Genomic DNA, 14,127 nt, shown 5'->3' with positions numbered 1-14,127 from the left:
GACAGTCACTGTTCTAGGGGCACTAGGCAGAGCTGAGGGATATAGTAATGAAAAGTGACTATTTCGAGGCTAGGACAGCACAGGGATATCAGAAGTGAGGGACTTCAGCCCCTCTGTGGGGAGAACCAAAGACAGAGTTAATGATGAAGGGGGGAGAGAAAAAGGGAAGGGAATCTGCATGGTTGCATTAGGGTGCTTTGCAGAGCTGCTGGTGCGAGAAATTTTCACCGTTGCTAGTTCTCCACTCTTTTAAGCAGAAAATCCCTTTCTCACATGGAGAGGAGCGTGAGATTAGGAAATGCAACTGAGACGCTGCTGGAAGACATGACTATCCTGGGATTACAAGGAGGGATGGTTTAGCTGTGTGACAAAGATTAAATTGCATGGTTTCTCTGATGGAACAGGATGTGGTGTTTGCATGCCACTGCTGAGGGGCGTGGGAGAGATATCCAGGAACAGGAAGATACCACAGATTGGCAGTGAGCAACATGCCAAAGAAGATTATAAAATTATAGATGACCTGAGTAGAGGAGTGAAGACAAAACCCCTTCCTTTAGAAAACTAAGTGCTCATACAGGATCCAAGTGTGAAAAGAAAGAGGAGGATCAGAACCATGGTGTGCAACAGAACTTTTGAGGATCTGCCTCATGTGGCAGACGGAGACACCCAGAGAGACGAGGAAAGCAGTGATGTTTCACTGTGTTTTCTCTTTGGGGATTACGATGATGTGCAACAAACTTGGGAGATGAAGAAGAATGAAATTGTTATGCCCAGTACTCTTTTGAAACAACCCTGAAAGCTCCACTGATGAAACCCTTTGCTGGCAGCACACACGTTCCTGACACCCATCCAACTCCAACCCCTATATCTCCCCAGCTCAAGAACTCCCTGTTGCAGTGCAGCGTAGGAAACATAGGATTCCTGTTACAACCAGTTGAAGCAATGTCAGTATTTAATTTCACAGTATTTGACCTTCTGTTGAGGTCACTTAACACCTTTGCTTGTTCTTTTAGGCCAATTTTTAACAAAATACTGCATTTTACAATTAAAAAAAAGTCATAGAGTCTTGTTTTGGAAATGTGGAAAGAAATGCAACCTTCACCCCAAAGACTACAAGCTGTCAAAATTGGATTTCCAGTCAAAGGCATTTATTTAGGTTGCCTTCATGATCAGTGGCAGAGGGAGCCTGGACTAACTTAGAGCAAACAACTTTTTAAAATTACTTAAGTGACATGGAATGAATCCAAAATGTAGCATTTCTATACCCTTTGAATTTCTTCTCATTTTTTTAGTATAAAGCTAATCACTCATTTCGATACATTCAGTTCTAATCCCCCCAAACTCAAACTTACTGTGAAGAACCTCAAAATCTTGCTGAAGATTAGCTATGAGACTTTTAGGGAAGGATTTAATTTGAGAGTAACATGCCTAGATATATAGAGGTCTAAACATATACTGGTACATCCCTATTCATAAGCTGTCAGTGGAACCCTGAATTAAGAGACCTAATTCAGTTGCTGACACATATAGGTGTCTAGAATCATAGAATCATAGAATCATAGAATCATTAAGGTTGGAAAAGACCTCTAAGATCATCGAGTCCAACCGTCAACCCAACACCACCATGCCCACTAAACCATGTCCCTAAGCGCCACATCTAGACATCTTTTAAATACCTCCAGGGTTGGTGACTCCACCACTTCCCTGGGCAGCCTGTTCCAAGGCCTGACCACTCTTTCAGTAAAGAAATTTTTCCTAATGTCCAGTCTAAACCTCCCTTGGCGCAACTTGAGGCCATTTCCTCTGTCCTATCGCTGGTTACTTGGCAGAAGAGACCAACCCCCACCTCGCTACAACCTCCTTTCAGGTAGTTGTAGGAGCGATGAGGTCTCCCCTCAGCCTCCTCTTCTCCAGGCTAAACAGCCCCAGTTCCCTCAGCCGCTCCTCATAAGACTTGTTCTCCAGACCCTTCACCAGCTTCGTTGCCCTTCTCTGGACACGCTCCAGCACCTCAATGTCCTTCTTGTAGTGAGGGGCCCAAAACTGAACACAGTATTCGAGGTGTGGCCTCACCAGTGCTGAGTACAGGGGCACGATCACCTCCCTACTCCTGCTGGCCACACTATCTGAGATGCCCACTTGTATTTCACCTGGCCTCACCTGCTGCTCCAGGAGGGCACGGGTTTCCTGCCATGCCTGTCTCATCTCTGTCAGCTCTGTGTGGATATCTTCAGTCACTAGGCTGTCTAAAATAGCTATTTATGTATATGTTAAGACAAGAGATTCATGCCTGCAGTGACAATAAAAAGCCTAGACAACAGATTTATATCTCCTCAAAATGAGGGATTGATGAGGGAGAAAGGCAGCATTTGAAGAACAGCTACTTCTGCCAGTGTTCATGTGTAAGGATAGTTAAAGGAGCCTACCTCTAATAATGTTGACACTTCTGCTGTGACGGATGATAGGAACAAAACTAAATATTGCTGTTTAAAATGGTTTAAATTATGATTTTCTGAATTCATCCTTCATTTTTTCAGGGTATTAAGCAACACTGCTCTGCAGCTATGCTCAGACTAAGATTAAAATCTACTTTTTTCTTTACTTTTTGTGTTTGTTTTTTTGGGGGGAAATATGGAAATTATGGAAATATACTGTATTTTGGTTTATAGTAAAATGGTGGGAAGACCATTGCCTGTTAGACAATAGAGGGAACAATAGTAAAAGCAGTAGAGTTGGTCGCTTATTTTTCAAATGAAATATTTTTCTCCAAAAATGTGGACTTACTGAAATCACAGCTTTTCACATAGACATACCACATTGCCAACAGTTTGTCAGGGAAGACTTTCAGTTCCAGGTGGAATTAGGGACTGAAAAAAAGATAAAAAGAAACAACTGCCCAAAGGAGCTAATAAGAAAGTACATTTGGTACATTGATATTCAGCTTCTGGACCATGTGTTGTGGTATTTGGAGCAAGGCTTGAAGCTGAACCCTGTATCTCAAGTCAATACACAGTCAACAGAATATCCGCTATTTTAGCATTGGTTCATTACCCTCCTTTAAAAGGTCTTAGCTGTATTATCCAAGGGAACACAAAAGGAAGACGGCAAGTGAAAGGACAGTGGCAATCTGGGTAAAAATGAAGCAGGGGGTGTCAGTGGGGGAATCCAGGTTTTCAAGACTAGAACAAGTGCAGGCAGCTCAACTCTGTGCCTCACGCCCCAGACAAGGTTTGCTTGATAGAACTTGTAACAGTGCTTGCAATAATTATAACTATCCTATTCTCTGGACAAGGCATATTGGTAGGGTGCAAGTGTGTAGATTAGTGGTGTATTGGCTTATCTGCTGAAATGGGCAGAAGCAAGGCTGCATTAGAGAATTTACTAACTTTGTTTCCCGATTCTCAGCAGTTAGGTTTCACATATGACAAAGACTTCTTGTCCCTCCCCATCTCCATCCTTCTCAATGACTGTGTCCTCTAGAAGGCCTTAAGACAATGCAGGACTACTTTCATTTGGGAAATGCATTATGTTGCAGCATGTTGCACTATGAGCTGCTGCAGTTTAGATTGCCATGCTTTGCTTTGCAATGTGGTGCACAGTACTATATCATACTGAGATGGGTGATACTCCCTTATAAGATATTGTATGATATGCTATTATATTATGCTCACTATTTGAAGTAACATTAACCAACAGGTTTAAAAATGACTGGAGACTGATACCCAGACAGATGCGTTGAGTGACAACTTGAACCTTTGTTAGCCAGGCTGAAAATATCCTTGCATTCAGCACCACACATTGCTGCACTTCTTTGACAGCCTTCCTTTTCCATGTTTGGATCCATCCCAGATCCTCTAGGTTTCAGAAAACTGTAGACTTTGTGAAAGATGGTGCCAAGCTGACTTACCTTTTGCCACATATCTGCAGGACTGCTTCTACGAAATCATATGGGGAGGCCATAGCAAGAATCAGAGGAGATACAGGCTCCTCACTGAGTAAAGCATGCAGTCCTGAAGGAAAGGTGCTGGCAGAGATTTTTTCATGGGCTGCCTTGTGAAAGGCCTTCACCTTTGCTTAACATCATTTTTCAGCTCTTTCACTACTAGCTCGTTTTCCCATTGCAGTGTTGCACAAATACTCCCGCTCCTGCAGTCATCCCACTGTAGCTGTGAAAAGCCCTCTCTCTTCACAGGCTGAAAATCTTGGATGCTCGGAACAAAACTCTGAGGACAGAGCGAGGATTGTTTTCTTTATATTAATGAAAGAGACAGTACAAGAGCATATGAGGGATATTTAGGGAAGGGGGAATTGTAGGACTGTAGTCCTTTTGCCCCCTTTCCCTCCCCAAGCTTCAAAGGGGTGACAGAAGTACTGTTGAAGGCAGGGGCATCATAGGTTATGGATAAAGGTCTTTCGGAACAGATATAAACAATACAGTGTCTTTCTAGTAATTTTGCTGACAGACTTGTCATTTGAAAGCTAAGAGCACTGGGAAGGATAGAGGGTCAAAGACAACCAGTTCCCAGGCTGACAAATTGGCTTTTGCTGTCTCACATAACAAATAGGAGGGCACATGCATACCTATAGCCACAGAAATTATGCCTGCTGATAAACCCTTGCACTGTAGACCAGGAGTAATCAGGAGGGTCTCTGCTTGTGGGGGTCACAGACCTGGGCAGGCAGCAAAACCAGAGATTCTTTTCTAGCAGGAGGACCATGAGAGGAAGCGAAGTCCGTGGTCTGGAAATATGCGTGGAATGGTGAGAGTGGAAAGTGTCCCCTGCCGTGTGAGTCTGGCCATGCCCCAGGAAGCAGGAATCTGTCTACCTCCCACACAAACACACAGGATCCCACTAAAGAAACTCTTGATTATTATTGCTTGTTTCTTCCTAGCAGAAGCAACAATTCAGTCAATGGTCAACCTTTTGGATGTGAAGAACTGGCAGTTTTAATGTGCTTAAATGATAAAGAGTGACTTTAACAACTTTTTTACTATTATTATTGTGCAATCTAGTTCCCTGTGTATAATCTGCATTATGCCCATCCCATACAGTGCAGTGCCATGTGGACACCGGTGCTGATACAAAGAAGCTCCAGTCAAGTAAAAGACAAGATTGGGTGTTTCGTTGGAAATAATTCTTAGTGCTTTGTCTGTTCAATACTCCTGTTAAACAAGTGACTGGTTCTTACAGCATGCAAGTAATATCCTTGGAGCATGAGGTCACACAGCTGACAGTTGGGAAAGATCTAATTCTAAGAGCTTCAATCTTCCTAGATTTTCCCTATCACAAACTACTGTAATTCTTCAATACATTGTGCCTACCAATGATTTTACTATGACAATTCTGCTTTAAAAAAAAAAAAAATTCTGGAAATAACATGACCAGTCTCTCAGTTTCTCTGTCAAGTCTCTTTGCAGACTGAAAAACTGAAATGGCTTTAACCTGTCCAATCTGAGAAACATTAACTTTTTTCCTCAAAAATAGATAGTAAAAGTTTGATACATAGATAAAAGCCTACAAATTACAATTACAAATAATTTATACTCCTGGTTAGCACCTTGCCCCAAGGTAGACGATCCCTGCTTATTGACATAGATGTTACTGCAGTCATAATGTGTTATGTGTGCATTGTCCATTGTGAAATCAAAACAATGCAAAACAAGGGCAGTGGGGAGCAAGCTGAAAAATCTCTGCTCTAGGTTTCTTGTACTTTGTTCTGAGAGCTTCTTAGCTGCATTGACTCAGTGAAGCAATTGCTAAACTCACTCTTTTTTTCAATATGTAGTACAGACATACTGCTGTACTCTCACAGGTCAACTCTGCACTCTGCTCCCAGGTTAAGACACAACGTTCTAGATATAAGCATAGACCTCACCACTGTCATACATTGTTCTATGAGATGTATTTGGTGGACATATTACTCTTTTGTAGGAGGCGGGGTTAAAGAAGAGCCATTAGCAATGAATTCAGAATTGAATACAAGCAACCTGTAGTAACACTAGAAGTCATTGGAACACCAGTGAAGGATCTGAAACCAGTGTACAGGCAACACCTCACAACCAGCTGCACTTCAGTGTTACGTGAATTGGGATTGTGGTGTTTCAGGATGGTTGTAGATGATATCTTTATCGACCCTGAATAAAAGAACTAATTTCAGGATGCAGCATGAGGAAGAGCATGGCATGACTGTTAGGATCCCCGTGATCTGGTCTGGGCTCTGACAGTGACTGTGCGTTTGACTTATAGCAATCATACTTAGGCGGCTTCCTACAAGGGGTCGTGAAGTGCAATCGTTGCAAAATGCATTCAATTCCAGAAAGACAGCAGGGCTAGGAGCATGCATTATCATTTTTTTTCACAGACAACATTTTTTAATGAGGTTTTTTCATGGTTTAACCTGGCAGGCGGCGAAATACCACGCTGGGACGGGGAGAGAATTGGAAGGGTAAGAGGGAGAGGAAGAATAACGGCTTTTTTAACTATCACAGGGCTAGGAGCATGCATTATCATTTTTTTTCACAGACAACATTTTTTAATGAGGTTTTTTCATGGTTTAACCTGGCAGGCGGCGAAATACCACGCTGGGACGGGGAGAGAATTGGAAGGGTAAGAGTGAGAAGAAGTATAACGGCTTGTTCACTGAGCCTTTGTGTTCTCACAGCTTGATTTCCTAAAGATTTGTGTCCTACATCCTGTTAATACCCACTGTTGCAACAGTGCTGGTTCCTGCAGCTTCTCTTCAACATGATTTCCCAGCACTTCCCCATACCATGATGCCCCTTCTAGCCTTACACCCCAAATCAGTTATCTCCGCTGTAAAAATCCCAGCTCTTTCTATGTCCCACATTCCCTAATGGCTTTTGTTTGGCCCAGCTCCTGGTCAAGGGGCAGCATACCCTTACAGTGATGCAGAACCATGCATGTTAGACTGGATATTAGGAAAAATTTCTTTACTGAAAGAGTGGTCAAGCATTGGAACAGGCTGCCCAGGGAAGTGGTTGAGTCACCATCCCTGGAAGTATTTAAAAGACGTGTAGATGTGGCGCTTAGGGACATGGTTCAGTGGGCATGGTGGTGTTGGGTTGATGGTTGGACTGGATGATCTTAGAGGTCTTTTCCAACCTTTATGATTCTATGATTCTATGATTCTATTCTATGTGCTCCCTGGGCAGCCAGGGCTCTCATGCTGCTCAGTGGGCTGGCAGAACTGACCATAACCATGTTCTCCTGCCTTTCCCTCACTGGTAACACTAATAGGGTCTCATTCCTCTGTCAGCGGTAGTATACAGAAGGAAAATACTTTTGAGAACACTGTTCCTCTGCCTACCTCAGCTAATATCTGTTAATAAGTTGAAGAGCTCAGGGGAAGAGGACACCAACCGGAAGATAGGCAGATCAGTGTGCAGAGACAGACAAGAAAGCAGCAACGTCATTTTCTTGGCTAAAAATGGCACTATATCATACAGAAAGAAAACACGATGCATGGTTTGGGATTTTCTTTTCTCTATAAGTCTGCTCTGTTACCAGTCTGCGGGTGGCTCAAGCAAAGCAGGAGTCAGAATCTTCTCAACATTTTGAAGGCTGTCCTCTTACAGCACAGAGAAGAGGATGCTACCTGTACCTATTGTGTCGGCTTGTTTCTGCAGTGGAATGTGAAAGCAGTGATGATATCTGAGGGCTAGATCCTTCTGCCAAGTAATTTCTACTTATTTCTGTCATCTCTGAAAAAAAATCCAACAGTTATCTAAAAGAGCCCTTATTAGGAAAGATTTTGAAGATGGAAATCACTGTGGAGGCTGAAGGAATTAAAAAAAGAACACCAGGTCAGCAAGGAAGGGAAGACAGGAAATACACGGCAGCCAGCTAGCCACAGTGAAACGCCATCCATCTACCTTCTGTGAATAGAAGAATAATCAAACTCAACTGCAGTCTCAGGTGGCTTTGTTACTTTTCCCTCAACTCCATGAATGCCTTGAAAAACCCATCAGCATATGCCATGAGAAGTAATATGGTGCTGCTTACTACAAAAAGCTATTGAAATGTATTAATTGTGAAGAAAATGCAGCTCCAGCACACAAGCTCATACATCAAATGAGGTTTACAGCTTCATTAGGACTAAGCAATACTGTCAAAAGCAGCTTGGTATAATTGATCCCAAACCTTGCCTCTGAGGTAGAGCAGACAAATACACAACTATGTAAGTAGACAAATACACAATTAAGTGCACAATTATGAGAAGACAGATATTTTGACTTGGAGTAGCCTAAGCAGTCAAGTGAACGTACCACAACAGAGATGGAGAATGAACAGCAACTGAATCGAAACAGTACAAATTATAGTTCTAAGGATATAAGGATCTGATCTTTTATGTTAAGTGGTATCAGGATAAGTACTTTTGCTGTTCTTAGTCCACATTGAACCCTTGCACTTAAACATAAACCTTTGCTTCTTATCTTCTGTGTTACTTGCAAATGAAGAGCCAAAATATTTTCCAAATATCTGCAAAAACCTATCTGAATATTCCCTAAAACTGATGATGAGTCTAGCTCCTTCATTCAGCTCACCAGTGGTGGGACTCCTCTGTGAAATGTGGTAAGGGCTCTGCCTGCATTCTACAAGATGCTCACCTACCCTGGGTATTCTGTGCAATCACCAAAACGTGGTGCATAACAGAACTCACTTTTCCTGATACATCATTCTGGTGATGAATGGGAGCATTTTATAGTCTCCAGGAGGGTTCAGCTGCAAAGGAGTCTCCCTGAAGCCAGAGATACAGACAATACTGAAAGCTGGCCTGCTTGTCAGTAATATCTGCATCACAGCAGGATGGTATTTGGCTGCCAAAATACTCTTGTAATTCACTGCTCAATTACACTCAATAATGGGCTATTGCCTTGCTTGGGTCACTCATCTTCCAGGTGTTTCTTCATGAGTCCAGGATTTGCCTGAAGCCAAGAGAACGGTCACACTGCATTGTGCAGTCCATTTTCTCTGAGATGACTGTTGCCATTAACTTTCTATTCAGTAGGAGAGCACACCAGCTATAGGTCTTTTGTCGTGCAGTCACCTCTGTACCCTGTCAGATGGCTTGTTTACTCATAGTTGTATTAGAACTGTGTTAGGACGGTTTTCATATCCTTTGGGTTTTCCTTTTGCACAAAGAGCCTGCGGGAGTTTGCTGTTATGGTGACTCTTAACACCTACGAACACCTATTTCTCTTGGGACTACTGCAATATCACTGCTACAGTAGCAGCTGCATTTTGTAGGACAATTTCTTCACTATTTCCTTTTAAATTGTGGTATTATCTATAAGCCATAGTGAAGTGTAAGAGTCATAATGAGGTAGGTGCTTTACAAGTGCAATGACAAGACAGTCTATTGTCCAAGAGCTAAATGTTTAAATTAATTAAACATAGAAATCATAGGGGTGATAGAAATCTGTTTTTTTGAGAGTATTAAGTTAAACTTCCTGTGGAGGACAATTTCCCTGAATCAAAACAGCTTGCTTTAATCCATCCTTCCTGTTGATATGAATACTGAGTAGAGTCTCTGCAGAAGTGGGCCCAGAATACCACTCTCTGTTGCTGCTAAAGAGCTAAAGAACATAATTTACATTTCTAAATATGCTAAGAAGGTGTGATATTGGCTTCCATCTAGTGCTTCACTATAAAAAAGTGGGAGATAGAGAAGGAGGAAAGGGAAGGTGCTGGGTTTGATTTCTCCTATTTTTTTATACAGAAGTAAATCCAGTAATCCTATCCACGAATTATTCCTGATTTACGCTGTAAGTGAAAAAATTCAGATTCTTCAATCAATGCATTTGTTCTTTTAGCTCCAGGAAAATCTAAAATTCGAAAGTCTATTATAACATCAAGAATAAACCACTCTCCACCTCTACGGTCTCCATTTTATTGCTGCTGATTGTGAAGGATCTCTGACCACAAGAAGGATGTAGATGAGGAAGAGGAATGGTTTTCAAATTCTGTTTTGGTTGCCTGGACTATTTCAGGGTAAAATGAACATTAAATATACTTACAATGTGCACAACTCATGGACAGACAGATACAGCTTATATTCCTGAGTACAAATAATACCTACAAAATATACCAGGTATGCAACTGAACCAATCATCACTTGTGCTGTGTATTACTTAATTGGTGGGAAAAAAAGAGAATTTTTTGGAAGAGCTGTTTCACCACTGTGTTCTGCTTGATCATTTCTTATAGGCTTTTCCATTTCATTCTCCAAATGTTTCTCTGGAATAACATGTTTCCTTGTGTTCTGCACATCATTTTCTGTTGTGCCTGTGGAGGGTACAGTGGGAGTCAGTCTTTCAGCCAGTTCACTTTTCACTTTGTCAGCCGTATCTTTCCAGGTATTTTCTGTAATAATAAATAAATAAAATGATAGGGTAAGACTGCAGACTCTTAGCAGCAGATAAACACACGATCACCACAAATTCACAAAAAATCAGCTGAAAATTTTCTCTGGGATCTTACAACCACCATTGATGCATTCTTTTGCTCTGAAAGTGAAGTGCACTATGGTGTGGTGTCAGATACCATAATTATTTTGCTGTCAGTAGGGAAAAGATCTTTCTATGTGAGTCTTTAGTACTGCCAGTCTTCTTGCTGGCAGCCGCTATAAAACGTAAGTAATGGGTTTCTACAGACGTGAGAAATAGTGGCTCTATCCACCATATTCCAGTGACCATCCCTTATCTGCACCCTGTGTGCTATCACCTCACCTTACTTCAGACAGATTATATTAAATATAAAGGAATACCAAACACTAATGTAAATGTACTTAGTTCTTCAGGTTAACACATGCTTACGAATATTCTCTTTTTTCTTTTCTGGTGTAGAGAAGGAGCCATCACTCAGCTTCCTTGAAGTCTGTGTTTTCTGCTTTGCTCTGTATATTTTTGGTTCCTGGATCCATGCATGCTTCATTGCTTCATCGGGCGTCATGCGCAGGGCGGGTTCCCACCTTAAATCCACGGTAGACAAATAGTTACTTAACAGTAGCTCTAACTGGAAGTCAGTTTAAGCCAAAAGATTCAGCATTGTCTTTTGAAAGTCATGTCATGATAACATTTTTTGAAACAAAAAATTTTTAACTGAAAACAAGGAAAAATCTTATGTGATCTTCTCCATCCTTTTAAACTTTTTATTTACTTCAGCACTGTGTGCTTTGCTGATCAAACCTTCTGCAGCATCAAACCATTTTTAATATGCAGTTCACAGTGTTATTAGGGTAGGGACCCTACTGAATATTTGTTTCAAGGTTTTCACATTCTGTCAGTGCAATCTCCAAGAAAGGGAACATAAATAAGACATAGGGTAATTCATTAAAAGAGATGTCCTTTGCAATTTAACTGCATCTGAAACTACTGTAGAGACTTAGTGTAACAAAACTCATGTGAGATCTTATTATGGAAACAAAAGGTGATTTTTTTTGCAAAACCTCTACATTGACTTTATCCTCTCACAGGTGTCATTCACTCGGTTCTCACACCCACGTACTCACAAGTGTTCTGGCCAAGACCACTTGTGTGTCACACAGAGGACAAGGGTTGTCAGCTACTGAGTCCTCATCACATCTCCAGGGTTCTTCTTGGTTGGTGATGATGTACTAATCTTTAGACAGATATTTTATATCCTTTAGGAGTCACCTGCTCTTTGGGCATGGTCCTTCACACAGAACCTTGCTGACTTCAGTCTCCATAAATGTTAGGCAAGGTAGCTACTCATGGTCTGTTTTTCCTTGTATTTTGGAATATGTATGTTTTCCTTTCGGGCTAACAGGAAAATGAACAACATATGTGATATTCTGCAACCTTGTTGCCATGCAATTACTGTGAGCTTTGAGATTTTTCACTGCTAGTCACCTGTGCTGTGGTCCCACCAGAGTGCAGGCTTCCTGGCTGTGACAACACACTCCCCAGTTTTACAGGTGGGACCACTGTCCTGGGAGCATTGTCCTTTGTTACTAATACACACAATTCTTTCAACCCCTGTTCTGCTGTTTCTTCCAGTGCTTAAACACACATACATTTCCATTTGTACTGCATTCATATCAATCCTAATATTTCTGTTACTAATCTCTACATGAGTTGCAGACTATTTCATTCTGTTTTGCTTATCTCAGTGCTGTCCAGAACGGTACAGAAATAATGTACGAAAAAAAGATATTCTTGTCATCACAAGAGCTGAGTGAATTTTGTTTTGGTCTGATGTTTTCATCCACAAAACAGGAGTATACAAGTTGAACAAAACTATTTGTGAATTCATGACAAAAGTATCAGGCTGCTTTGGACAGACACAGATTGGCAACTGAAAAAGACAAAATAGTTCAATTCTTTTTTGTCTCAAGGAGAGTTTTCATTTCAAACCTTACTTCATTCCTTTGAAAATTTAAACAATCCCAACATATAAGATTTTTTTCTGTGTGACCTGAAATGACATGTTCACACTTTTTTTTGTTTCACTGAAATTATTTCCTAAATGTTCTGATTCAGCCAGCAAACCAAAGTGGACCAATGATTCATACAGCTTTAGCAAACAGAGAACATTAAAAGCAACCTTCTTGTGAAACAGAGAGGGACGATTTTTTTTTTTTTTCCATGTCACCACAGGCCACAAGTTAGCATGGATTTCTTTAGGAAAGTACTACTGAACTGCTAGAAAGAAATTTACAGTCAGTGCTGAAGAAGACACAAAATATTAGCCTTGCATAAGATACAGGTAACACTTGAAAAGATATGGGACCAGCTTCTGCTGCCATTACACAGTACAAATTAGGATACAAGCTCACCCCGAAAGCCTTACCACACCTATGCAAGAGGTCAGTATTTAAGGCAACCAGACAAAAGTTTGTTCCTGCATGCTCAATCTTTTATTTTAATGGATGAGTAAAACCTCTCCCAAGCAAAAAGACCTATTAGTAAAATGACACCTCACATCAACGGGGTCCATGGAGTCCCACCCTGTAAAATGCTTAGTAACCTGACTGCCTTGGAAAAGACATATGATCATGTTTGAGCCATGAAATAGTTTTGCTTCTCCCACATTATTATATTATATTATTATTCATTTATTAAAAAGTCCCATTTACTTTGTGATGACAGATGATACGCTGGTGACATTAAATCACATCTCTCTTCTACCACACAAACACATAGACACTTCACCATGACTCTCTCACTGTCAGTGTGGTTCGCTATTGGAACAGGTTGCCCCAAGAGGCTGTGGATCTCCCTCTTTGGAGATACTCAGAACCCGACCGGACAAGGTCCTAAGCAACCTGCTCCAAGTTTGCTCTGCTTTGAGTGGGAGGGTGGGCTAGATGACTTCCAGGAGGTCCCTTTCCAACCTAAATTATTCTGTGATAATTCTGTGATATTCTGTTTTAGAGAATCTGTGGGATTTCTACCTTGTGTGAAGACTGTTAACAATGACATGTTATTTGCATTTAGCAGTTAACAAAAATGTGCGAATCATCAATTTCCTTTAAGAAAACAGCTGTGGACCACTTGTCATACTAGGTATTCAGTAGCAAAATCCTTTACTGAAGTCAACAGTTTATCCTAGAAATGACAGGATCTGAGACAAATTAGGCTCTTCTTGCATTCTGAGCTCCAGTGATCTATAAAAATCCGTTCCAGTCAAGAGAATGGAAACATACAGTCTATCAAATAATTCTTGAACTGTGCAATGTGACTGCTGTCAATGAAAAATAAGTATAACTATGATAAGGAGAAAAAGGGCTTAAATCAGCATGCAAACTACAAGGTAACACTCTGGTAACTATGCTAAGTAATTTTCCATGCTAACTACCAGAGTCAAGAAGAAGCAAGCAAAAAATACCATTGATTCTGGGGTGGAGACATGGCTGAATGTACTTTGCCTTTTTATCCTCTGCTAAGGAGGAGGCGTATGGTGTATTGGAACTGAAAAGAGTCTAATCTCATCCAAGGGAACATGCACACAGAGAGCAAGATCTTTGTAAGCAGATACTCAAAGAAGCAGAACTGTTTTCATACATATATCACAGCGTATCACCTGATTGGCATTTCCAAGGCCTAGCACAGAAAATATAGTCAAGCCATTCAAGCAGCTAAAT

At 41.0% G+C, this 14,127-nt stretch overlaps 1 protein-coding gene across 1 annotated transcript in view; it reads right to left on the bottom strand.

Annotated features, from left to right (window-relative positions):
- Positions 1 to 9,888: 9,888 nt before the first annotated feature.
- The window catches only part of DYRK4 (dual-specificity tyrosine-(Y)-phosphorylation regulated kinase 4), an 18,393-nt gene continuing 14,154 nt past the window's right edge, over positions 9,889 to 14,127 (bottom strand). The window contains exons 11-12 of the mRNA XM_009576085.1: positions 10,838 to 10,992; positions 9,889 to 10,385 (exon numbers count right to left, since the gene is read on the bottom strand). Of these exons, the coding sequence (XP_009574380.1) occupies positions 10,150 to 10,385; positions 10,838 to 10,992 (391 nt within the window). The 3' untranslated portion in view covers positions 9,889 to 10,149. The remainder of the gene's footprint in view (positions 10,386 to 10,837; positions 10,993 to 14,127) is intronic.

Source organism: Fulmarus glacialis, unplaced genomic scaffold, assembly GCF_000690835.1.
Source record: "Fulmarus glacialis isolate BGI_N327 unplaced genomic scaffold, ASM69083v1 scaffold8964, whole genome shotgun sequence".
Classification (NCBI taxonomy): domain Eukaryota; kingdom Metazoa; phylum Chordata; class Aves; order Procellariiformes; family Procellariidae; genus Fulmarus; species Fulmarus glacialis.
The sequence above is the reverse complement of the archived record's forward strand: the minus strand, read 5'-3'. Positions and strand labels throughout refer to the sequence as shown.